This window comes from Artibeus jamaicensis, unplaced genomic scaffold, assembly GCF_021234435.1.
Source record: "Artibeus jamaicensis isolate MK-2021 breed Jamaican fruit bat unplaced genomic scaffold, CSHL_Jam_final contig_956, whole genome shotgun sequence".
In the NCBI taxonomy this organism is placed as follows: domain Eukaryota; kingdom Metazoa; phylum Chordata; class Mammalia; order Chiroptera; family Phyllostomidae; genus Artibeus; species Artibeus jamaicensis.
The window spans coordinates 805,480-832,353 of record NW_026522021.1 but is presented as its reverse complement, the minus strand read 5'-3'; the positions used below and the strand labels follow the sequence as shown (position 1 = coordinate 832,353).

General features: G+C 45.3%; 1 protein-coding gene across 8 annotated transcripts in view; it reads left to right on the top strand.

Annotated features, from left to right (window-relative positions):
• CUX1 (cut like homeobox 1) overlaps nucleotides 1-26,874 on the top strand; it is a 362,320-nt gene that overhangs the window by 213,498 nt on the left and 121,948 nt on the right. For all 8 annotated transcript variants that reach the window (XM_037139195.2, XM_037139194.2, XM_053655326.1 and 5 more), the window contains exons 6-8: nucleotides 3,616-3,739; nucleotides 7,526-7,602; nucleotides 8,938-9,004. In XM_037139195.2, coding sequence (XP_036995090.2) covers nucleotides 3,616-3,739; nucleotides 7,526-7,602; nucleotides 8,938-9,004 — 268 coding nt within the window. The remainder of the gene's footprint in view (nucleotides 1-3,615; nucleotides 3,740-7,525; nucleotides 7,603-8,937; nucleotides 9,005-26,874) is intronic.

The following is a 26,874-nucleotide window of genomic DNA, read 5'->3' as shown; positions in this document are numbered from 1 at the left end:
ATCCTGCAGGTCTGCATGTTTAAGCACTACTTTTTCCTTGTCGGCCTCACCTATTCATTACGGATTTAATGAAAGAAAACCACCTCTTGGTGTGGTTGCCCAGCCGTCAACAAGACGGAGAGGGCAAAGGTTGCCTGGCGTTTCCTGTCGGGGAAGAACAAAGGAATCGCTCCTGCACCTAAAACCTGCATGTGTTCAGATTCCGGGAACCTGATGACTTCCTTGTCTTGAAGAAAAATTACAGCCTTATCTGGCAGCAGCATAGGATTTTCAGGCAACCCCAAGTGGAAACGCAGCCTCTTCGGTGTTGTTCGGGTGAGGAAGGAGCTGGAAAGGAAAGGCAAACCACTCAGATGACCTCCTCCAAGTGGCTCTCTATTTAATGTTCTCCAAAGGGGGATAAAGAATTAACTGACGACAATTTTTAAAAGTGTCCTCGGGCTTTCAGACCATTGAAGACAGGCTGGTGAGGGGGGAGTGTGCATGGAGAGGCTCCAGGGAGAGATTGACGAGCAGCTGGAAGGTGCGGCCTGGGCGGTGCAGGCAGCAGTCCCGTGGTTGCCCTTCCTCGGGGACTAGAGCTCAGGGACAGCCGAGACACCCCCCCCCCCCCAACACACACACACACTCACATCCATCTGGTGCCACAGGGAGCAGTGAGTCACTGGGACTCGGGGACAGCTTTGTCCTGCTGGAACGTGAGGTGTTGGACTCAGGAGGCTGGGGTCTGGGTGGGAGAAGGTGCTGCCTCCCCCGCGGAGGGGCTGTTTCTTTTCAGAACCACCCAGATGCCCAGATGGAAGATAGCCTGTAAATTCTCACACCTGGGTTTCGCTGCCACCCCACCCAAAAGGAGTGAGCTTTGTTTTTGTTTTTTCCTCCTAGCGGCCTCCCGCACCGTGCTCTGGCAGACCCACTCTTGGTGTCGTCCGTTTTGTGGGAGGGCGGTGCAGGTGCTGGTGCCCTGCCCCCACCTGGCTTTGTCAGCGCCTCCGTGGCCAGTCGCCCAGTGAGGACTGCAGCCGAGTGCGAGGGGTTCTGCTCCTCAAAGGCCCTACCCAATGGTCGTTTATAAATGAAACCGTTTGTTACATGGTCAAAGACTTAACAACAAAGGAACGGGGGGGGGGGGCTATGGGCCCCGTTTAAGTCCCTTCACTAGCACTGCTTAGCTGTGCGAGTCGAACAAGGGGTCTCACTTTGTTATAAGCCTCCTCTTCTAGGTTGGGGGTTCTTATACCAACCGCATGGGGTGGTTGTAGGTGAAATGAGATGCAGGTGAGACGTTGGAGCTGTTCCTGGCCCTCAGTAAAGGTCGGCTGCTCTTCGTGAGCACTGTTGTTTTTCTCTAGAACTCCCCCTGCCCCCGCCTTTTCTTTATTTATTGATATCTTAACAGATTTTTCCAACCTCCAGAAAACTGTCAAGTTCCTCTCTTTTCTTCCCAATATAAAAATGATTTTAATTTGGAAGGATTGAGGCACGTCACTAGTTTTAATTATCACAGCCATATTGTAAATTGATGAAAAGTTAGAGCAGGAAAGGAATTTATTATGTGCTATAATTCTTCCCCCCATTTAAAGATGTGTAAATTGGGGGCCCAAGTACAGCTAGTGAGTACAGCAGGGCGCTTTAGCACCCTTTCTGCCACTGTGTTCTCTTCCCTCACCTGCCCCCCGTAGGGGACCCAGGCCCGGGAACAGGAGGCCAGGAGTCAGAACCTCCAGGACAAGCCATCAGCTCCTGGCTTAGGCTCAGCCAGTCAGTGAGCAGCTCACCGGGGGTTGGGAAGTGGCAAAAAGACCTCATGAGACAGAGTGGGAGCCCCCAGCTAGTGTCCCACAGTCCCCTGGAGAAGCACAGGGGTGTCACGCTGAGAAACCCCATTGGAAGAAGCACTGGGGTCCAAGGGCTATGCAGGTATTTCCAACTAGTTGTTAGACGCAGAAATGCTTTGTGTTCACATCATTGCATAGACCATTGACTTTAAGAATGTGCAAGCATTTTCAGAGGTGATCCATCTCGGAGTTCATTTCAGAGGTGTTCCACTGATGCTCAGCCTTGGCCCTGTCAGTGTGTCTGACAGTAATGCGTGCCACTAACCATTATGCTCACAGAGCATTTCTTTCAGGCCCAAAATAACCAGTCCAAAAGGCAGAAATCCCCATTCTTCTTTCAAATGCTCTGACAGGGTCATTAGTTTTAATTCTCTCTCTTTTCCTCTGAGGAGAACCTACCAGGTTCCACTTAATAAAAAGGGCCAAATTCTTCTTTTAACAAAAGAGCCTTTAGCTTTTATCCACTAAGCCACATAAATACTAGGCGCCTAGTCGGTGTGCTCCTGCCTTGCCTGGCACGCCTGTGCGCTCGGGCAGTCAAGGTGGATATGAGTTACAGCTTGAAGGACAAGGGTCACCAATCCAAGCTCTTCCTTGAGCAAAGATCTGGTGGTGGCATTGGCCCATGAGCCTGGAACCCCATGAGCCTCACCCTGTCAGCCCAGCCTGGACTCCTTCATTCATTTGTGTCTCAGCCATTTCCAGAGTTCCAGGTGCTGGGGCCACAAAGAACCTCAGCTTTACCTTCTAAGAGATGGATTCGTGCACGGCAGGTGTAGTTCCCCAAGCACTCCACTCTCCTTGGAGTTGGGACCACAGTGCTGTGCCGGGGACTGTCCAGCATGCAGGTGGCATGGCGGGATCTGTGGGAGGGAACACGTGGAGTGGTCCTGCCCTAGAGCCACCCATGGGTCTGAGTAAGGCCCATTCATTGTATCTGCTTTGGCATTCCCATTTGGGGTTACTGAAGTGACAGCTAAAAACATACCATCCCTGGTGGTGTGGCCTGAACTTTCCGGGGACAGCCTGCCCTCCCACTGGGCCCTGTGTCCTGAATCTGGGCACTACAGGGCTCATTCTTTGCACAGCACCACTGCCCACGTCCATGACCCTCACCCTCCCTCAAGAGCAGCTCCCGCATGTCCCATTAGTCTGCGGAGCACATAGCCTTAGTCTGCCAGGCTCTGGCCTGGGCAAAGGGTATTCCCTGGACCCAGGATGGGTCTCTTCCAGCCAAGGAGATCCACCCTGTACCCACGTAGCACGTCCGTGGTGCATCACTGTGACACGGCAAAGGTGTGCCCACCACCGGGGAGGCCTGTACATGGGCATGTGACTGGCTGAGATGGCGCCTCCCAAAATGTACACACAATAATGATCTGGGCTCATCTGTTTGGTAAGAAAATACTTAAATCCACACAAACTTTATTAATTTCCCTCAGTAGAGGACTAATTTAAGACCCATCAATAAGATAATGTTATATTTTACCATGATTCCTCCCCCCCGCCCCTTTTTAAGTTGTATTAGAGAAACCATAGCTCTTCTTCCCAGCAAAATCCATTGATCCTCCTCAACCTAAACATTTAAAGTTCAATTTAACATTTAGGGAGTAAAAGGTCTCTGAAGGGACTCGTAACCATTGATTTTGTGTCAGAGTTGAAGAGCTAAAGTTTAAAGCGGACCAGTCCTGCTCAGTTACGAAAGCCTGTGTATATAGCCACATGGAACTGTGATTCTCCTACGGTAGTTGTTTTTTTTTTTTCTTTCTTTCTGCAGAGGTTACGATAAAAGCACTTAAAGAGAAAATCCGAGAATATGAACAGACTCTGAAGAATCAAGCCGAGACTATAGCTCTTGAAAAGGAACAAAAGTTACAAAATGATTTTGCAGAAAAGGAGAGGTGAGCATGTGTTGGGGTTTGCACGTAATGAACTTTTATGGTTTACCGCTAAACTTCACGTGACAAGACAATTTTTAAAATGTACCTGTGAAATATGCCAAGGTTGTAAGCCGAAATCCTATGGGCTCACAGCAAAATTTTGTTTGGAAAATAAAGGCATCCCTTATTCTCTAATGTGTGAGGGTACCTGGAGTGAAATGCATCAGTGTTTCCCCACTGGTGGGCAGTGTCAGTCTTTGGGCCAGGGTGTGTCTGTCCAGGCCACGTGGTCAGGGGGTTGAGCATGAAGTGTGCATTGTTGACACATGGCAGTTATACATCTTATTTATTTGTTTGTTTGTTTATAGAGAGAGGAGAAGGGGGGAAGAAAGGGAGAGAAACATCAGTGTGTGGTTGCCTCTCATGTGCCCCCTCCTGGGGACCTGTCCCACAACCCAGGCATGCGCCCTGACTGGGAATCAAACCTGTCACCCTTTGGTTCTCAGGCCAGCACTCAGTCCACTGAGCTACACCAGCCAGGGCCAGTTGTTCATCTTTTTATTACCTCACAGTGCTTCAGGTAGGAGCTGATATCAGTAAAACATGTTAAGGACCCATCCAACTGTTGTGAATTTTAGATCTCTGATGGCCTACTTCACCACAAATAGTGGAATAGTTTTTCACTATCATGATGATTTCATGAAAGTTAGATTTCTTGTAAAAACCGTAAGCACTGTTGATATTACCAATTCAAGTGACGCAAGTTGGGTTTTAGGAGCTCTGGTGAAATGCAGATTTTGTATATTAAACCCGTCATGAAGAAATCTGTGTACCGATTAACTCTGAAGTTGTGGTTCCAGGTGAGAGGCCAGGCCTGATGTTGTGTGTGGTAGACTCTGAGGGCAGCTACAGGCACTTGTGAAAGGAGGGCTCCATGCAGGTCTCAGGTATCACAGAGTCCTCTCTAGAGCTGCTAAGCCAGTTCATTTAGGGAAGAAGAAGACCCACTCCATTCACCTGGTGCCTTCTCTGCACCTGCGAGGCCCTCTTGGAACATACTGCTGAGCCCAGAACAGACCTGCAGATTGGATATCTCATTTTACATCTCATCTCAGATGGAGAAACTGGGCCTCGGATTAGGTGCCCTCCCACCTTGTCAGCCTGAGGTGTGCCCAGGCCTGATCCACCACTGCAGCCCTGACCTCCCAGTGCTCGGACATGGCTTCATGGAAGTCTGCACCTCAGGACCAAGGCGAAGTCTGACTCTGGGCAGGGACACTACACCCACCCTGCTGGGAGTGTGGGGATGGCACAAACCCTGGCAAAGAAGTCAGGGCTCTCAAAGATGAGGAGACTTTTACTGCCTCCTAGGAAAGAGATGCCCAAAAAGATTACACACCATGTTATTGATAATGGATGGAGGGGGAATATAAGCAATTGAAATGCTTGCCAAGGAGAAATGGGTCAGTAAAAGATGGGCCATCCCTAACTGGAACATTATGCAGCCATTAAACTAATAGTTACATAGAATTTGCAATAACACCAGAAATGTATCCAGCATAAAATAAAGTGAAAAATGCATGATTAAATATGTACAGTGCAATTCCATCTGTACAGCACAAACTCATACATTACAAAAGTGTGGAAATAAACTCATATGGCAATTTAATACTTTTAAGTTGACTTTTCTAATTAGGTAAAGAATTTATTTTATTAAAAGATGTGAATAGCCTGGCTGGTGTAGCCCACTGGATTGAGCACAGGCTGTGAGCCAAAGGGTCGCTGGTTTCGCTGGTTTGATTCCCAGTCAGGGCACATGCCTGTGTTGGGGGCCAGGTCCCCAGGTGGGGGTGTGTGAGAGAAAACCAATTGACGTGTTTCTCATACATCAATGTTTCTCACCCTCTCTTTCACCTTCCCTTCCCCCTCTCTAAAAATGAATAAATAAAATCTTTTTTTAAAAAAGATGAAATAAACTGACCATTGAGGGTGGAAGACAAAGCTAGTTCTTTACCTCATTCTTTACGTGAAAAAGTTGAAATGGATCTAGGATTTAAATAATAATGATTAAGTCATGTACATAGTAAAAGTAAACTTGGGCAAATGTTTTGTTTTTAATAATTTGGAGTGCAGAGATCTCTGTAAACATAAAAGGGAAATTATCTAAATGTGACTACCTAAAATTTAAAACATTTTTAAAGCAAATACCAAGTATTAGCACCATTAAATAAGGGGGGGCTAATGTCCTTTGTATACAAAGAACTCTTACAAATTAGTAAGACAAAATCAAAGGACCACAAAAAAGTGGGCAGAGGCAATAAGCAGGTCATTCATAGAACAGAAATGCTCAGCTTTACTCAGCAGTAAAACGAAGTTTTGTTTTATTCTGAGTTGGACAGGGAAACAGACCTGCACGTACTGTTGGAGGGTGTTTAAATTGGTGAGGTTTGCTTCGTTGGGAAGTTTCTCAGTATCTATCAAAACAAAACGAATTGCACATATCTTTTGACCATTTTTATCTGACATGTACTCTCAGAATTATGCAGCAAACCGACGTGATGATCACTGCAGAACTGTTCAGTGGAAATAGATGATAAACCATCGAAACATTTGTAGAGGCCTGGTTATATCCATTATTTAGTAAGAATGAAGAAGAACTGTATATGCTGGAGTAGAATATCTCCAAAGTCTGAGGATGAATGAAAAAGCAAGCTTCAGAACAACTTGTGTGCTGTCTTCCTTTCTGTCCTAAGAGAAGGGGGCAGGCAGTGTATATGCAATATACACTACAGTGTGTTACACGTCAGTGTACGGTACACAACAGTGACTAGTACGTGAGTTTACACTATAGTGTATCACATGAGTGTATATTACACTGTTGTGTAGTGCAGGTTACATTGTATCTCTGTACATGTAGGAAAACTTCTGCATGTACAGAAGGCTATGAAAGAGCTCTATCTTAGAAAGAAATGGAACCAAGGAAGGGAAAGGGCATTTTATCTTCCATGCTCTCACAGTATTTGTGTGTGTTAAATTCAGGGCATATAATAGTTTTATAATTAAAGTATGTGAAAATGTGAGCAATCCACTTCCATAGGTGATGGAAATCTGGGTGATTTTTTAAAACTTATTTCTACTTGTCTGTATTCCCAGGTTTATTATTGCGAGAGTATGTAATATTATATTCCTATGATGTAAAAACGATGAACTTATTTTTGGAGAATTTTCTGCAGATTGGGAGGAAGGAATTGTCCCAGCTGACCAGAGAATTCACTTGGAGAGCCTGGGAAATGTAAACACGCAGAACGTGGCTGCAGACACTCGGGTTTCCCCATCAGGCATGGCGGCTGCACTCGCATTCCATTATGGCAGAAACGCAACAGCTGTCACATCTGCTTAGTGCATCCTTTATTCCAGCAAATTCCCTCATTGTGTCAGCAAAATGTAAATGTATCGTTCTTCTCGGGCTAACTTTAGAAAACAATGAGTGCATGATGATGATTTTTTTAATATCTAGCATTTCAAGAACAAATTACATTTAGGATAACCTTCCCCATCAGTTACCACCCATCAAGCCCCACAGGGTGTGCGCCTCACTTTATGTGACACCTGGGTGCAGAGCTGGGGTGCGCACGATCACTCAGCAGGCTCCTCAGTGCTCGTGGCGGACGAGCGACACCTGACCCTGGGCCTGTCGCTGTCTGTGTGTCATGGTGAAGACCACTGATGGGCACGGCTCCAGAGCACACAAGATGTTTATGTTGGTAAACAAGATGACCAGTTTGGCTTCATTCTCTTCCCATTCAGAAAGCTGCACGAGACACAGATGTCCACCACCTCAAAGCTGGAGGAAGCGGAACACAAAGTTCAGACCCTACAAACAGGTGTGATAATCTTCATCCTTGTCGTTGATGCAGGGAGGACCGACATGGGTGTAGTTTGGTCCATCTCCAGGTACCCCCAGACCCCCGCTGACACCTGCTGCCCTGCCCTGGGGAGCCTGGAGGAGGGAAGGGAGCCCACGCCCCAGGGTGCCTCAGAGAGCGCCGGCTTCTTTGCCTTGACTTCTTTTCTCACCCACACTGAGTCGTCAGTGTCAGGGTGGGAGGATCCGAGTTACATCCACATCCCTTCTTCGAGCCACACTTTCTTCCTGCTCTTTCTCCAACAAACACACCTAAATCACCAAAGTGTCAAGGACTGACATTTCATTGGGCGTGATATTAGGAAAAGAAAAACTTATTTCTACCCTTAGTGAAGTTAGGGAGAACAGTAATAACAGACCTTAAAATTTTAAAAGGTAGCAAAAAAGGTTATGCTAAATTTTTTATGACCTTTTTCATTTTTCTTTTTATTCTTAAAGGGAAACAGCACTATATATTTAATTTTAATGTAGAAGATAATCACAACACATTTACCAGACAAATAAATAATACTGAAAATATATAAAGACTTCCTACAAATCAATGAAAATAAACAGTCCAGTAGAACAGTGGAGAGAGGATGTGCACAGGCAGAAGAGATGCACATGGCTGATATACATGTAAAAAATGTTAACGATTTTTAATAGTCTGGGAGATGCTAATTAAATCAGTGAAAGATTAGTTTGCCTATCAGACTGTCAAACAAAATTTTAATTGATAATCTTCGGTGTTGGTGAGATTATAGGAAAACAGTCACACTTGCAGAATTAATGGGACTGTAATTTGCCCCTTGGGAGGCCAGCGTGGCGGTATCGATCTATAGGTGGGGTGGCGCCGCTCCTCGCCCCCGGCCTGCACTTCCAGGCCTGCAGGGCCTGGCTGGCGGCAGGCGGGCTCACACCGGGGCGCGTGGTCACTGCTACTGCCCGTGCCTGACGGGGAGACCATTTCATGCCACTCTGCTGAGGCCAGTCTGGGAATATTTGTATTACCCTACTTACGGGGGATGAAAAATATATACATATATGTGCAACTATGCATGGCAATACTTTAAATAACAATGTCTTTAAAGGAAGGAAATCTACACTAAACCATAATAAACAATGGTTATCTCCAAGGAGGTGCGTGGAATGAGATGAGGTGGAGGTGAAAAGGGATTTGCTGTTCCATTCTGTGTACTTTTGTAATTTTTGACTCTTTTAAAATGAGTATATGTGACTTGTATACTGTTCCTTTTTTAATTTAACTTAAACAATTAGTATCTTATATTATGGTTTTATGTCCTCTGCCTTTCAGCCCTGGAAAAAACTCAAACAGAATTATTTGACCTGAAAACCAAATACGATGAAGAAATTACTGCCAAGTAAGTCTCTGTCTGGCTTTGGGTCTCACCCGATTGTGCTGATCCATAAAAGATTTCCCCTGCTTCTCCCTTCAGTCTGTGGGCTTTGCAAAGTGGTGCAGGGTGCGGGAGGTCCTTGGCCTCTGAACTGCTGTGAGGGAGGCAGTGTCACAGGCACGGCTTGCTTGCCCGAGTTGAAGACCCAAGTTCCGATGCTCTCGAAACAGTCCTCCCACCTGAAACTTTTTCCCCTAATTTCTGTGAACCTGGGTTAATGCTGCCGTTTTCTGAGAAATTTTGGGAGAGTCAACTTACAGGAGGTAGGATCCATGGGACCTGCTTCGTCTGTATGAATCACATTGCCTTTCACCTGGGCCAGAGTCCTTCATTCCCACGTGGGTTTATTTGTGCAAATGGCACCTTGAAACACCGGGTGTCCCCTGCACAGGTGTGCACATGTAGTGAGTGTGCATATTCAGTCAGGTGTGTCACATGAGGCTCTCTTGAGAAGGAAATGAGTGGTCTGACATAGGATCACTTCTTGTCTGCCCACCCTCTGTACAGAACACCAGAAAATAAATAATTTTGACATAAATCAAGAAAGGTGGAGAAGCCACAGAGATTGTTCCTAGACAAGGCCTTCTCTACTAAAGTGCAGACAGGATGTCAGGCTAGGGTTTGAGCCACCTTTTCCTGTTCTGGGAGCCTCTTCCTGTCTCCCCCCAAAACCCACGTGCCCCCGGCTGTGTCTCTCAGGCGGCCTGCTCCAGTAGGAAAGTTCTGGTATGCTCACTCACACGGGGACTCGGAGGTGGGGGGTGCCACTAAATAGTGCCCCCCTCCTCCCGGGATGTAAAGTACAGTTATTCCTGTAGATCCCAATCACAACCTTTTTGAAAAAAACGCTGTTTTGAAAATTCAGCTCCCAGAAGGCCACGCCTGCTGCCGTGCTTCCCCCCTGCACATGGGCAGGTACGGTCAGCCGTGGGCTGCACTGCTGGGGGAAAAAACTGCCTGATGTCAGAGTATCCACTGAGGCTGTTCCGACTTGGCAGCAAAAAACGCCACTTGTCACATGGTGGCTAATACTGTCCCTGGTTTAGAACCATCATTTTTTTTCTTACTGGGCTTCTAAAGAGCTGCACAGAAAATTTGTCTCCGTCTGACCGCCCTGTCTTAGGGACGAGGAAGCAACAGAGAACGGCCATCTAGTAAGAAATCAAATTTTCCTCTACTCTCAGGTCTTCACTTCCTCTAGGTAGGGAACATGGTGGCTGGGTAAGTGACTGGGAGACAGAACCAGAGAGGAAGGGATGTCTTAGCCCCTGTCCCCATCCTCTTCCCGGCCTCACCATAGGCCCAGCTAATGCTGGGGGGTGACTCACTTCTCCCCACCAGAACCGGAAAATTGAATCAGAATGTAGGGGGTTGACTGTTCATCATGAAAATGCTTCAGGGCTGGCTGTTGTCAGACACTGCAGACAGGGGCACGGGTGCAGCTGGGGTGTGTCCCCTCCTGTGATCATAGCAGGAAATTCTCTTGTCCTCTCCAGCAATGAGTGGGGAGGCAGGCTGTGGTATGCACATGTGCACGTGGCGAGAACAAGCCTGGCAGGTACATGATGGACGTGATCCAAAGGTCACTGGTCCACTCATTAACCCAGCAGACACTCCTGGGGGCCTGTTCTGAGCCCAGCCCTGTGCTGGGCTCTGGAAAGCCTGGGATGAAAGGCTCAGAGGAGAGAAAAGCCATTGCCCTACAGTGTGGTCACTGCTGTGACAGAGAGGACCAGTTAGCATGGGCACCTTGCCCATCAGGGTCTCTACAGAAGACAGACCGCACATGCCAACTACAGCAATCGGAGAGAGTGTCACATTCGAACTGTTTGCTGCAGCGTGGGCTGGGAGGAGGGGACCCAGAGGGAGTGCAGCATCCCTAGGGAGCACTGGCCAAGGCCACCATGCCCAGCTTGATGGGCACCTTGAGAGTTGTGGTGGCCTTTGGGAGGGTTGAGAAATCCAGGGCAGCACCAGGGAGCCCCAGCCTTACCCTCCTACCTGTCTCTGCCAGGACTCCTTATGGCGAACTTAAAAGCCAGAGGGCAGACCTCGGGAGGTGGGGGAAGGGAGCTGGAGTTGGAAATGGCGGTGTCCAGCACAGGACCCCACCCAGCTGGAGCAAAAGGAGTGAACTGTCCAGGAAGCCTTTCTGAAGGGGCTGATGTATGATTTGAGGTTGAAAGATGAGTCAAGGTGAGGGACTTCTGGAGGTCAAAGGAGGCCGTTCCTGGAGGCAGTTTGAGAAAACACAAGGCCAGCAGGGCTGCTCTTCTAGAGGAGCAGCCAGAAGTCCCCAGTAGCTTCTCTGCAGGGTCGAGGTGGGCGTGGTAGTACCGAGGGCTGGACTTAGGTGCAGACAGGGATCCACACGTCACAGTTCACAATTCGGAGATGGACGACTACTAACAAAAGGGAGCCTGGGGCCAAACGCTTAACTGCAAATGGTTCCCAGAGTAAGTAATCCACAAAAAATGCAGAGAATGGACTGAGATAATAATTGCTACTTTCTTTTAACTTTGGAGGCAATTGCTTCAGCCTTGGAGATCCCACATGAAGCTTCCCCCTCCGCATTCCTCTCCCCTGTTATTTCCTGGGAAAGGTTTGTCCCTCCGCCATCTGTTTCAGCCCCAACCCACATGTATTTTATTAGACATCTTTTCATTGATACATGTGAATATAAGCCCTCCAGGGGCAAATATTTTCACAAACGGTCTTAAAACATTTCAAAACAATTTTTTTCTGTCTTCAAAAAGAGGGATTCTTATATTTGTTGACAGAAAACGTAGGAAGGGGGTAGGGAAAGAATGGAGGAACACAGGCTTTGGAGAAGGCTGACCTGGGAGCAGACCATGGAGGTGCACTGCCCCCGTCCCTGTGTGACCTTGGATAAGCTCTGACCTCCGCGTCTCACTTTCCTCACCTGTTCAGTGGGCATCAGAGTCAAGGCCTGGGGTGGTCCGGACAGCAGTGAGAAGGTGTGTGTGTCTCCCCTAGCATGCAGCGACAGCCCTGCAAACAACAGAAGCTCCTCCTAGCGACCTCGCGGGAGGACTTGGGGTGCTTTTCTGAAAATAGCAGGCCTTAAACAAGATGACCTTCATGGCGTCATCTCCACCATGAGATTTAAAGAGCATGCATTGCCTCTGCCTCTCTGTCACTGGGAGATGTGACTGAGGTGACCCTCCCCCACCCCCATTTTGTAAAGAAGCCTGCGGGTCGATGGCATTAAGGCTGTCCCAGGACCCCTGCTTACTGTGTACAGTCATCACCCTGCGTCAGCTGGGACAGCACGGGCTGACTGTGATGGGGATGGCAGCGGTAAAGTTTTCCATGTGTAGGCTTGAAGCGAAATGTAATTAGCCTTTATGTGCAGAACAAGGACCCATTGATGAATACAGCTGGTCTTTGTTTGGTCCTGTCATTGAGAGTGGGAGGTAAAAGTGTTCTTCTTCATGTTTATTAATGCAAGATTCCTTAGACAAATGGCAAGCACAGTTTAATATTTGTTCGAACATAACGGCATTTGCCAAAACAGTTGTTGCGTAATAGGATTGCAGGGTTTCAGATTATAACCATTTCTGGGTTAAATAAATGAATTATTTCTCTGCCTTTTTTTTTTTTTTTTTAGTTAAAAAAGTACCTCCTCAGATGGTCACCCTGTGTACAGATCTTCCCACTTCTTAGCAGATGGAGACTGACTTAGCATCCTAATGACTCTAAGTAGGAGATCCTAGCAAAGCAGAGTGATGCGCAGTGGTTCCCCAGGTGGACCTGGGGGTGGACAGACTGCTTTGGCAAGCAGCAGCGGCCCCGGGGAGAGGCCTGAGCGCATCTTTCACAGCTGCTTGCGGTCCTTAGGTTTAGGTTGCTGCTGCAACTGCAGGAGGGGTGTGGCTCCCTGGGCCAGGGTCCTCGCGCGTCCTGAGCAAAAGCGCAGGAGTTCCCATTTTAGCTCAAGTCCAAGGCCACCTCTTTGCTCTGTCCCTCAGGATGCTGGTTGCAAAAGGAGCTTCAGTTATAACACATACAGTCAGCTTATTACATTCCTCTTAACTTGTGGGCTGAGGCTCTGAGCTGCTGATGAAAGAAAATATTGAACTGCACTGAAATACTACATTTTTTATAGCTAATGTTAGTCTTAGGAGAATTTGTACCTCCCAAACGTTTCCTGCCAGTAAAATTCATATTTCTTAGGGTTACTATGTTGTATTCCTTTTTAAAAAGAGCTATATTGTGTGTACAAGTACTTACACACTACATTACAAAAGAGACATTTATCACTTGGATTAATTTTAGAGTGCTTTCTTTATTTCAAGTATACGCGTATAACCAGTATTTTACCACAAAATGCAATCTTCTCTGAGAAAGCAGAAAACTTTCCCACATGAGCTTGGCTTATGGCTTTACTGAAATTGTTTCGGGGAGCCTGTGTCCCGCATTGTGGAGCCAGGGAATTCCATGCCCAGCAGTGGGGCGCGGAGGACCTGAAATGCAATTTGAAAATGTGGCAAAACTGACAGCTCAAGACAGGACTCCCAGGTGTGAAATGCCCCGAACAGTGGTGGGGTAGATGCCTTATTCTGTGCAGACAGATCACTCCGGACTGTGTCGCGGCGGTTTCTCACGGCATCTTGTTTACTCTCTGCACCAGCCACTGAGGAAGCACTCCCTGCACTCAGTGCACAGACAAGAGAACAGTCCCAGGATGCACAGTCGGGCCCCAGATCTGGTCCTTGGGACTGGAAATGCAGGGCTGCCTCGGAGGCCCGTGCAGGGCCTTTGGGGTGCTTCTGTGTCACCTGTGTGACCGGCTTCCCTGAAGGGTTCCTAGTCTCTGCCCCTCTCCCATGAGCCCTGTTGGCTTTCCCTGAGCAGACTGATTTCTTTTTTCTTTTTCTTTTTGCAGTTCCACATGAAAGATTCAGGCTACCGGGCCAGACAGAGTCCCAATGACAAAGCCTGAGACTCACACACTATTTTGATAATCTCATGAAACCAATTTTGCTTCCCCCAATTGAATTTGAAAAGACCACCTTCACTGTCCTGAACTAGAGTCTCTCTGCTGTACCTTTAAGATTGTAAAATTTTCTATTTCCTGTTTTTTTGATTAGTCATCAATTTCCAGTATGGGCTGCTGTAATTATCCTAGTTAGATCAATTTCCCTAAAAGTAGCGAAGCAGCTACCTTTGTGATTTCCAGGGCATAGATGTGTGTAAAGAACCTACTGTCCCTTAACCTTAGAAATAACTAAAGCAGATTGGAGGGAACTCTGAAGACCTCCCCCGACCCCGTATCTTATCTTTAAAAGAGTGTGTGCATTTTGTAAAATTCCTGGGATTTTTCCCTGCACAAGCATCAAGGTGCTTCGCACCTTAAAACCTGGTGCCCGGGTGAGCCCCAAAGTGCGTTCCTCAGCTTTTGCACTGGCGGCAGCTGCTTTGTCTTCTGTGAGCAGTGCAGCCCTGATCTGGAGTTCTCGTCAATCCAGGGGACTGTGCGGAAAGAAGGGGGTAGCTTCACATTTTCAAATTCAAGTAGAAATTCCTCCGAGTGCCAGGTATTCTTCACCTGCTCTGTGGATCCACACAGGTCTAGAAACTGCACGGCGTCAATGAGAATCGGCCCCCTTTATGCCTCCTGCCTTCAGCTAAGCTTACTGAGGGCCCATGCTGTACTTGTGCGAGAACAATGGAGAAAAGGGGGTGGGCTAGTTACAGGTGTGCTGTGCACGTGGACACGTGGGCTCTGTGCACAAAACACATGTATGTAGATGTACATACAGCTACCTTATGTGTGTGGGCGTATGTAAGCATATTTATAAATACAGAGATAAAAATCCTATTCATCCAGCATCCTTGAAGAGGGTATTATAGACAAAAGCATTATTTGTGGACTGTTACCTGGGTTTGGCATGGTTTTATAAAAATTGTGCTTTTTCAGAAGTCTTCAAAGTTTTTCTGGTTCACTATAAAGGTAGATCTTGGGGGACTAACAGTTCGAAGCTAAAGGAAATGGACAAGGGACTGTTGGGAGAAAATGTCAGTGTGTATCATAGTTAGTCTAGTGATCTGCAGGGTGAGCCTCCCGCTTCCCAGACTGTGGGGACCTGGCAAGACCCCCACAAAACTGCGTAGGGTTGACAAGTGCCAACTAAACTCCCTCAGACAAGGACCCTTGTCTTATTTTCTATCTGCCACATGCACATCAGCTTGGCTGCTGGTGCATCATCTACTTTTATTGGCGTAATAAATCAGCATGAGCCTTTACTGTGAAGACAGGTGGATCAGGGGTACAGCAGCAGTGAATGACCAGTGAGGTTGTTTGCTCTCTATAAAGGCAAACCTAGGAAGCTGTTGTCCTTTAAGAAGAAAGCAGGAGCCATATGAACCTTTAAAGTGCTTTGAAAAGGAAGAATTATGATGGAGGCCCAGCCTGGAATATTCACTCCACCTTTTGCCCCTAGTAAACTTCCTGCAAAGGCCATGCGTTTCTGACTCACCACGGGGCTTAGGTGCTGCTGAGGGCTGTGGCCATGCACGTCATTGTGACACTGCACATCTCTGCTTCTAAAGGGACAAAGGAGAGTGTGATTTGACACATACCAGTCAGGCCCTTTTGAAGGGAGGCTGGCAGAAGTGAGGAACTATCTTCGCCATTGAATACCCTCAAGTCAATGAAGATTAATTGCTTTTATTATTTTTAATTTAAAATGTCCTGTTTATTATACAAGGTTTAGAAAATCCTGAATTATTTAAAAAAGCAGATCGCCCCTCATCATCTCATAACACAGAGATCTCTGGTGTCAACATTTTGGCATAGTTCTTCGCACTGTTTTTCTTTTCTACACAGTATTTTTTTTCTTTTTCACAAATGGCATCAAACTGATAGGCAGTTTTTATTTCTTTTCTTTTTCACTACATATGTAAATATTTCTTTTGTCATGACTGTTCTTCAGAAACTGAGCACCATGCTATACAGTATTCCACCAAACAGGCATGTCGTAGAGGGTCCCAGGTTTTCTTGTTGTTCAGGGGATTTATTATTACCCTGCTGTCCTTGCCCTCCAGGGTTTAAACTGGGGAGTTTCACACTAGCTTGATCATTTTGTGTGTTTATAGTCTGCCAGTGGCTATGGCACCTTTAGGAACCTCCCTTGTGACATCATCAGATGAGAGAATTTGGACCCCAGAGTACTCTGAGGGCCCCCAGCAGCACTGACACGCAGCCTCGTTACCAGACTACTGCTTTGTGACATTTTAGACATCACAGCCTCCTCTGGCCAGTGGATATGAAGATCACAGAATCTCCAGCTCTGTCACCAGTTGTGGCCTTACAAAATTCCCTCTTTGGCAGTGGCAGTGTCCTCATTGGCAAAATAAGAGGATTAGACTGAGTGATGGGCATAATCCAAGATTCTGCGCAGCCTGTGTGTGGAGTGGCCTTCAGGAAGGGTGCTCTCTCCAGAATGTGGTGGACAGCTTGAGCCTGGGGGAAGAGCACAGTGCTCCTGGGTCACTGTAGGGCCTGAGGCCTGACTGCACGGGTGGAGGCACCTTGGGCAGGGCCCTGTTTCTTTCCTCGGGCCTTAGTTTCCGAGTAAGTGAAATGAAGCGATGCCACACAAAGTGCCTGGCACAAGATCTGCACACATGCCCTCTATCAATGGGGCCTCCATTGCTGCTGGTGTCTGCAAAGTACCCAGCATGCTACCTGGCCCATTGAAAAAAACGTTTCACTCCCCCCACTGAAAAGTTGTGTCAACCCTAAAGCATCCCGTCAACTTTTCAGGCCAAGTTTGTGAAAGTCAGTCCATCTGCACCACAGGACCTGCTCTATGTATATGCACCCTGTAGCTGTTGGAGCAGTGCATTGCATCAGCTTCTCAAGGGACTCTGAATGTATAACTCCTAAGTGGTTACCATTTGGGTGCTGCTAATATGGGGAGCAAAAAGTGCAAACCACCGTGGAGCTGTTACTGCCTTCGTAAATGGGTCAGCTCTGGAGGTGAATACATACAGAGTAGCTCTCTTCCAAAATCTAAACACTGCTTATGTGTGGGACCCACTTTCTAAAGGGAGACAAGTTGTTCAGTGTGCAGCCTCCTCCAGCCACACATCGGGGTGACTTGTAGAGTCCAGAAGAGACCTGGTTCCATCTGGCTGGAGAATTGGGGGCTCTCTGGCCTGGTGTGAACCAAATTAAGAGAGGTGCCAAACATCTGGGTGCCAGTGAGGATGGCTAGGGATCTTGGTCTGGGATATCAGAGAAACTTTTTGAACCAGCTGTAAGAATGAAAAGGAAAGTGGGCAAGAGCTAGCTAATTGAACTCATTGATTTCCTTCATGGCTTGTTTGCCCTTTCATTCTCTTCCTGAGGTGCTGTCTGTTGAGGAATGGCTCCAATTGCCAGAAAGACAGTGGGGTGTCTCATATTTCCCCTCCAGCTCTCCTTCCAGACAGAGCCAAGTTTGAGGCAAGCCTGCAATATGAATTTTTAATGCAGAACTTTATAGCATCACTCTTGCAGCCCAGCTGCATTGCTCTCCTGAGCGTTCAGATTTAATGCTCCGATGAGCAGAGCAGAGCAAAGACTCTGGGCACTCAGCAGCAGTTGAATTAACCCCCGGACGACTGCACGTGTGCCCTCTAATTTCCCTAAAGGTAAACCTAAAGGAGTTGGGGAAAAAATTAAATTATATACTGTTTGAAATGTTATTAAAATAGCCTGGAGCACAAAAGCAGAGCATGTTCTTGAAATTTTACTGGGTAGCATATATTTTTACCTTTTCATTTAGCCTTCCTTTGACTATTTTCAAACTATTGTATTTCTATGATCTTTTTACCCTTCAAGAAGCTATACAATTTATAGGATTTGCAAAATATAAAGACTATTGGATACTCCTCATTTTCCATAGAAAGTACAAATGGAGTTTGAAATCCAAATTTGTCATTGATAATGGATAATAGACCAGTGGTTAACTTTATGTGTAGACATCTGATTGATTGGGTTTTTTCGTAGGTAGCTTTCTGTATTTTTAAAATTTAAGGAGGAAAGGTTTAGATAAAGATGTATAGAGTTCGAATACCTGAAAGAAAGATGGAGTCTTCAGTAAGTGGTGCCACAATAATTAGCTGCCCCAAGCAAAATAAAGTCGAGGTGTTCTAAATATTTAAATGTAAAAAAAACAAAACCATAAAAACACTAGGGGAAAATTTTTGATGGGTGCTTATATATTGTGGGATTAGGAAATTTTTTTCTAAGTAAGATGCCAAGGTAGAAATCACAAACAGAGATTCACAGCTTTCTGGTGATTGATAGAGGGATGGGTGGGTGGGTGGGTGGATGAACTGGCAAAAATATTTGCATTGTAAGAACAGAGAAAGAGCCTGAATATATAAAGAGCCTTTACAAAGCAATAAGAAAAAGGTTAATACCCTAAGAGAAAGTTCTGTATCTTCAGCTTCTTACTAGACATTTCTACCATAGGCCTCTCAAACCCAGGTGAACTCACTGTCCTTTGTAACTTCCTCCTTCCTCACAGGCAGCTTTCCTTCCATTTTCTCCCTCCTCCAGGTGCATATGCTCCTCCTTTATTCCACAGACAGAGGGTCCTTCCTGCTTCTTGTTACCCCTCCTGCCTAGTCCATATTAATTCCACCTCTTTGAGACATTCTGCATCCTGCACTTTTTTGTCTCCACTGCCACTAACATGATTCGGCTCTTTTCATCTCTTAGCCTGGATGCTTCTGTATCTTTCTAACAGTTTCTACCTGGACTGATCCATCCTCCAACTATGCCAAAGTATCTTTCTAAAATATAAATCTGATTCTATCAAAATCTGTCCTCCTTAAAATTTTTCCATGACTCGTTTTTTTGTCCCCCCTTGAAAAATCACGGCATAGCGCACAAGGCGCTTCGTGATCCAGCTCTGCCTTCGTAGCTTCATTTCCCACCCACTCTAACTCTCCCATGGAATTGTGGGCCTTTTCCCAAGCTCCCTACCCCCTTACATTCCAAGTAATAGTTAACAGCCTTTTCACCAGCCCCTCCCTGCCCCATTCCTGCCCCCACACTTACCCTCACAGGCCACCAAGTACCTGGGAGGGGGCTCAGGCTCTCCACCCCATGGAGAGAATTCAGGAGAATCATAAATTTGAACCCAGAAAACATACATCTTTATTTTCACTAAAGTCTGGCTTTGATGTAGCATTTTCTTCTATTGCAAATAAAGCCAACAATCCAGAATAAGTACCAATCTGTGATTCTGTTGCAAGTGGAAATCATAGATATCTCTACCTCACATTATTATAATTGTTGCAAATACTCAATTACTGCTCATATTTATTGCTACTTCAAAATGTAAGTGTAGGTTTTAGGCCCATCACTAGATTTGTTACTTAGTGCACAAGAACATTTGTTCCTATATCACAAATTTGGGATTTTCAGTTTTATAATACCTACACTTCAGAATACTTGTTTCCCTGTGCATTTAAAACATTCTTCTAGGAAGAGGTCCATACTCTTCACCAGCCTGCCACAGGGACCGTGGCACAAGAAAGCTTAAGCATCCACATTACGTCAGCAACATCTTGCTGGCTGAGACGACCCTCCTAACTTTCTGCCCTAGTACTTTGCAGTGCCCGCCACATTAATAGACTCTTAATAATAGTTTACTTCTGTGGCTTTCATAAAACCCACCTCTTCCGGGTGTGAAACAGTTACAGCTGGAGGTGGGCAAGGGCAAGTGTTGTCCAGTTGTGTGCACAGTAAGGCAGACAGTCACTGCCGACTGTACCAGAGGAACCCTTCCACCAGGCACAGAGGATGCCTGCTGGTCCCTTTGAGTCTGCACTGCACACACTTACACACCTGCGTGAAGCAATGTGGGGTTCAGGACTCGGCCAGACAAAGCCCATTGTGCTGAGCAGCACATGCCATTAGCGTAACACGAAGCTAAATAAGCCAGAGTAAAAGAACCACATCAAAAAATTTGGGTCTGACTTTGATAATGAACAGGAGGCATAAGAGCACCTTCAGTCTAAGCTAAGGGACATTTCTCCTTTCATAAAAATGGAGGCAGCACCACCTGCGTCGTGGGTTAATTTGAACATCCATCCATCCATCCATCCATCCATTCACTCGTTCAGTAAGCATCTGCTGTGTGCCTGCAGTGTGTCTGCACTGTTGAGGGCACTGCCGGTGCCTCAGTGTCTCCGGCTCAGTCCCTAGGAGGTTAGCTCACCACCAAACTTTAAATTCTTGACTGTGCTGATGACTCCCAAAGTGTGTTTTTAGCTCAGGCCTCTCCTCTCAGCACCAGCTGTCCTTAAGACCTGTCAAGCTTCACCTGGGCGAAACCAAACTTCTGATCTTTCCCACCAAAACCTGGCAAAACAGCACCTGAAGTGAGCCCCCCACATTGTAAGCTGTTGGTTTCACTCCTCACAAGAGTTTGAATGGCTCCCACTTCTGTAGGAATCAAAGGCAGAGTCTGTACAGCGCCTGCGGCTCGCTGTGCAGTCGGCCTCCTCCCCCTGGCCATCTCTGTCCTCTTCCCACTCTGTGTTTTCCCTGTGGCACACCCTGTGTGTCCTGACTTGCTGGTCTCTCTCCTCGCCAGAATCTAAGTCCTGTGAGTCTTGCCTCGTTCACCACTGTACCCTCAATGCCTAGAAAAAGGGAAGTAGAAAATCTTCCTTTAATGAATAAAAGTGAAGTCCCTGCCCTCTTAGAGGCAGTCTCCGAGCAAACAAGCAGATTTTCATATATCATAGAAGTTCAGGTGATGTCAGATACTGCCAGGAAAACTAAAGCAAGTTAAAGGAACAGGGAGTCAGGGGAAGAGAGCTGCTGGCTTAGTTGGATGGTCTGGGAAAGCCACTTGGTTGAAAATTAAATGAAAAGCCTATAGCAGGGCCTCTGTTCAGTATGGTTATTAAATCAAGTCCATGTGTGCTTGCTCTGCTATTTGTCTTACAATATGAGCATTTACTCATAGATTATTTTAAATGAGAGGGAACCAGCCCCTGTATAAGAAGGTTCATGCTGAAAGGTAGAACTCCCTTAATTTGTTTCAATCAGGAAATACAGGGTAGTTCCAGATGTCTTCTAGGAGAGCCAGGATATATGGTGCAAGGGCGAAGCTAAGCACATCTGGAACTTCAGATACTGTGAGTTGGTCAATCCTAGCTCCAGTCCTAACTCCAGGAACAGTGGAATTGGGTACATTGCCCCTCATCACACAGGTGGGTGACTCCTGAACTTGAGTGGGATTCCTCAGACCATTGGTTAAAAACGACATTCCTGGGTCCCACCCTTGAGTATCTGACTCAGGATGTGGGTTGGGACCCTGGACTCTGTAGCCCTCCATATGCGTGGGGTCTGGTGACCACACGTCAGATAACTCCTGTCCAGTTATTCTGTCTGAGGACTGATGCTTGGTTTAAGAAGAGAGTTGTCCAGACAAGTGGGAAAGGACAGTGCTGCGCCAGGTCTCCTAGAGCCCCGATCCCTGCCCCACATGTCAGACTTGGGAATTTGACCATCGCACGTGCTGCTCCAGGCTGCGAGCTCCTCAGGGGCTCGCCTCTGGGTTCCAAGGGTCAGTGTGCCCAGCGTGCAGCAGGGGGTCGGTCCGTGTTTGAATGATCCGTCAGTTAATATGCCAGGAGGTGTGAACATCCCCCCATGCCATCTGAAATTATGCCTTTAGGACTCACGCAGCCACTGTGTCCCACCCCTGACTGAAAAGTCTAAAGAGCAAGATTCTTGGAGTATTAGCATGTCCTATGAGCCAACAAAGATGGGCGTGCAGGTGGAAGGTAAGCTCTCAGGGTGTGGGCGGGGGCTGCAGTTGGCACCGTCACTGCGTCTACCTCCGCCGACTCCACTCTGTGAGGCTCTGCTTTGCTATCTCTGGCACTCTTTGGACTTCTCCCAAGGGATTCTCAATGCCAAGTTTAAAAGTACCAGATGAAGGGTTTTCTGATTCATAATTCTCACGACATGCAGCCAGGTTGCTGGTTCAAGCCTGGTGGAATGTACTTGGCCTGTGAGAGTCTCAGCAACTGTGTCTCCAAAGCTGTGTGAGGAGCAGGGCAGGGCAGGGCAGGGCAGGGTGAAGGCTGCTAAAGTCCTTCTGCTTCTGGTCTTCTAGGACTCACCTTAGCTGGACTGCTGAGTTAGTCTGCCTTCGTTTATTACTCTTTAAAAAATAAATGCAAAACCTCCTTATGTACCAGTATGAAAAGATCTCCAACATGCATAAATAATTAAGTGAAAAAAGCAAGGTTCAAAATCATGTATGCTGTGTCTGCTTGTAAATTAAAAAACAAAATCTCTGGAAGGAGATCTGGGCACAGGGGAGAGAGGTGTTCTTTCACTGTAACCTTTTTAAAATTTTGAATGTCAGATTAAATTAGAACTTAATTAGTGCTTCTGTAGCCTTTACGTTGATGAGTCTGCTGGAGGCTCGGTGGCCATCGGACCCACCCCTTCGCAGGCATTTCCCGCAGGGCTTCTCTGGAATGACTTGTGTTGTCTGTCTAGTTCCCATCTCTCTAGCTCAGAATCTCGTGGATTAAACAAGCACTTTGGAGCCATCTTCATGAACATGTGTATCTTTAAAGCAGTTTGTACTTCTGTGCTGACTTTTAGTTAAACAGCTCCCAGCCCGGCGGAGAGAAGGTGGAATGTACAGAGGCCAACTCTGGGGGCTGACCTGATTCCCTTTTCCACTGAACAGCAGGTCTTCAGGCAGGTGAGTTAACCTCTCCTGGCCTGGATTTTGTGTTCTGCAATCAAGTCTGCCCCCACATGAGTTGGAAGAGTTAATAGGCACAAAGTGCGCAGCAATGCCTCTGCCAGGGTTCATGCAATGTTAGCCGCCATCCTCATCCTGAGTGTCTCTGATGCCCTCTAGCCTGGCTCCTTCAGGGAGCTAGCAGCTACCTACCATGCAAGTGAACATCTACCAAGTCTGTCTCTGTTAATTAATTGCTATTAAATAATTAGCCCTGTGTATAGAAAAAGTAAAATTGGAGATGTGTTTTTCACTACCTACCCTGTTTCACTATCAAGACCACGCATTCGTACATATTTCAGGTGTGCACAGCTGTGTGTACACACATCGCATTGCTGTGCACAGGCCGCTGCTCCTGCCGGCCATGCTCGGGAGAGGCCGCTCTGTGTTCTGTGTGCTGTACTGTGTTGTTTTTCTTGACAAGATTTCATAGTTTTTACATTTTGATGGCAAATCTTGTTTTCTTCTCTTGATGAATTAGAGTTTTCTTAACCATTCTTTATTTGTAGACATTTTGGTTATCTTAGTTTTTTTATAATGAATTTTTTTTGTTTAGAAAAAATAATTTCTTAAAATATTTTTCAGAAAAATAGATTAGAAGAGCAAAAGAGATGCTATTTCAAGGCTCCTTCACTTGTCGCTTTGCAGAGGGATGAGCCCACCCCCAGCCAAGTTCAGAGGTTAAACCCGGGGCCAACTCCGGGTCTGCCCTAGGGAACAAATTTGTCTCAGACTTTTCAGTGCCAAATCCAGAAGGTGAGGTGCAGGTTGAGGTGATTTCTGCTGTTCTCTGCCACGCGGGGTGGAACCTCAGAAGGTTCACTTGGTAGTTGTTAACAAAAAACTCACCGTGTGCCCATCTGCTTCTTTATCCTGTGTGTTTCCTCACATCCCATGAACAAGGGTTCACTGGGAACTGACTTGTAATTCTACATGCGTTACGGGTTTTAACAACCCACTCACATTTAGCATTACTTTTACTTATCAGTTGCTTTTCTTTTATGTGTGTTTTAATGGTTTTTATTGTCCAGTCTTATATATGTGTATAATTTTAATATATGAGATAGGTCCCACCAACCTCACTATCAATCATTTTTAATACAGTCTCAGTAATAGAAAGTAGTCTTTCCTTCCAAATCCCCTTCTTACTTTTTAGTGATTTATTATATCTTTAACCTGTCTGGAATTTATTGTAGCATATATGACATGTGTCTCTATATTATTATTATGTTGATATCCACTTTACCCAAACATATTTATGATTTCTTCCTTTACTGTTTAACATTTATATATATCCATATATATATATATATCCGGAGATAGATAGATAGATAGATAGATAGATAGATAGATAGATATGTAATTATTTCTGTTTAGGATTTCATTCCATTGACGTAACTCTTCATTCTAGTGTAAACACCATGCTGTTTCAATAATGTCTCTTTGTTTTCTGTTTTGGTATCTTACACGACCAGTTTACTATTCTTGGGGGAGGTATTTTGTTTGCTTGTTTTAAAAAGAAAAATCATTTGGTATTTTGGTCATCTGATTTTCTTTAGGCATCTTGTCATTTTACCAAGTTTTATAAGTCAACTTGGAAGATAAATTTGTATTTATTTATCTTTAATGCAGCTGCAAATTGGAAATATTATCATTAGCTTTCTTTGCCACTAGCATTTTGTAATTCAATTTTCTGTAGCTGGAATTTATGCCATGTTATTTTAATTCCCACATGTTTAATATTTATATCCCTTTTATAAATGAGACAGATATTATATTTCATTTTCTAGATATTTATTACTGGTACGTGGGAGTTTACTGCTTTCATGTCTTTACCGAAAACATGGGGCTTTGCTGAATTCGTGGGGCCTCTCTGCCCATTTGCTTGTGTGAAACTCTGGAATCGGTTGAGCATGTGACCGTATTCCCTGCAAGTCGTGAACTTTTGTGGCAGCCAGAACATCTGATCCTCTTCTTTCATTCCCGGTTTTAAAAGAAACATCTCTTATTTCTCTGTGAAAAGTGATGAAGAATAACAACGGTTCTAAGTGTCTGCCCTGTTCGTATAAACCAAGGGCTCTAGTCATTCCCCCCATTGAAGTTCAGCTGCGGCCGGCCTGGTTTTCAGAGTCCGCGTGACCGGGAACCCCGTACCTGTCACAGTCTCAGGGCGGTGCAGTGTTTTCTAGTGGGGCTGTGTTTCTTCTGTTGTATTTCTTTCCATTTTTATATTAACATACTTTATAAATTTTCCTGTTAGGGGATTTAATCTTTATTGTATTTTTTCCATTACCATTTAGTCCCCTTATGCCCCCACTCCCTGCAATCACCACACTGTTGTCATGTATATGAGCCTTTACTTTTTTGCTCAAATGCTCCTCCCCTATAACCCCCCATTAGCTGTTGTCTGCTCTCCATCTGTGAGTCTGTCTCTGTTTTGCTTCTTAGTTCAGTTTTTTTCATTAGATTCCACATATAAGTAAAATCCTATGGAATTTCTTTTCTCTGACTGGCTTATTTCACTTGGCATAAGTGAAAATGTTCTGCAGGTCCATCCATATTATTATTGCAAAGGGTAAAATTTTCTTCTTTTTTTTTTTATGGTCGAGTGGAATTCCACTGTGTAAATGTCCTATAGTTGTTGTATCCACTCATCTACTGATGGACCCTGGGGCTGCTTCCATATCTTAGCAACTGTAAATAACACTGCAATGAACATAGGGGTGCTTACATTCTTTTGAATTAGTGTTTCAGGTTCCTTCAGATATATTCCCAAAAGTGAGATCGCTAGGTCAGAACACAGATCCATTTTTAATTTTTTGAGGAATCTCCATACTGTTTTTCACAGTGACTGCACCAGTCTGCATTCCCACCAACAGTGCAAAAGTGTTCCCCTTTCTCCACATCCTCGCCAGCACTTGTTGTTTGTTGATTTATTGATGACAGTTATTCTGACTAATGTGAGATGGTATCTCACTGTGGTTTTAATTTGTCTCTGATGATTAGTGAAGTTGAGCATCTTCATATGTCTAATGGCCATTTGTATGTCCTCTTTGAAGAAGTGTGTATTCGGGTCCTTTGCCCATTTTTTAATCGTGTTGGGTTTTGTAAGTTCCTTATAAATTTTGGATACTAACCCCTTATCAGATGTATGGGTGAATTAAGTTTTTCCATTCTATGGGTTGTCTTTTTATTTTGTTGATGACTTCTTTTGCTGTGCAAAAACTTTTTTGTTTGATGAAGTCCCATTTGTTTCTTTTTTTTCTTTTGTTTCCCTTGCCTGGGGAGATATCCAGTAAATACTGCTATGAACAATGTCTGAGGTTATGCTGCCTATGTTTTCTTCTAGGATTTGTATGGTTTCGGGTCTAACATTTAAGTCTTTGAAACATTTTGAATTTACTCTTGTGTGTGGTGTAAGAAGGTGGTCTAGTTTTATTTTTTGCACTTATCTGTCCAATTTTCCCAACACTATTTATTGAACAAACTGTCTTTAGCCCATTGTATATGCTTGCTTCCTCTGTCGAATTTAATTGACTAAAGGTGTGAGGTTGTTTCTGTGCTCACACCTTTATTCGTTTCCATTGATCTACGTGTCTGCTTTTATGCTGGTACCATGCTGTTCTGATTACTATGGCCTTCTAGTGTAGTTTAATATTAGGCAGCATGATTCCTCCAACTTTGTTCTTCTCTCTCAGGATTGCTATTGCTATGCAGGGCCTTTTGTGGTTCCATATAAATTTTTGAAATGTTCTAGTTCTGTGAAATATGTCATTGGAATCTTGATAGGAATTGCATTGAATCTATAGATTGCTTTGGGTAGTATGGACATTTTAATGATGTCAGTTCTTCCCATCCATGAACATAGTATGTGTTTCCACTTATTTGTGTATTCTTCAATTTCTTCTTCAGGGTCTTATAATTTTCCAAGTATGAGTCTTTTACATCCTTGGTTAAGTTTATTCCTAGGTATTTTATTCTTTTTGTAGCCATTGTGATTGGGATTGTTTTCTTAATTTCTTTTTCTGT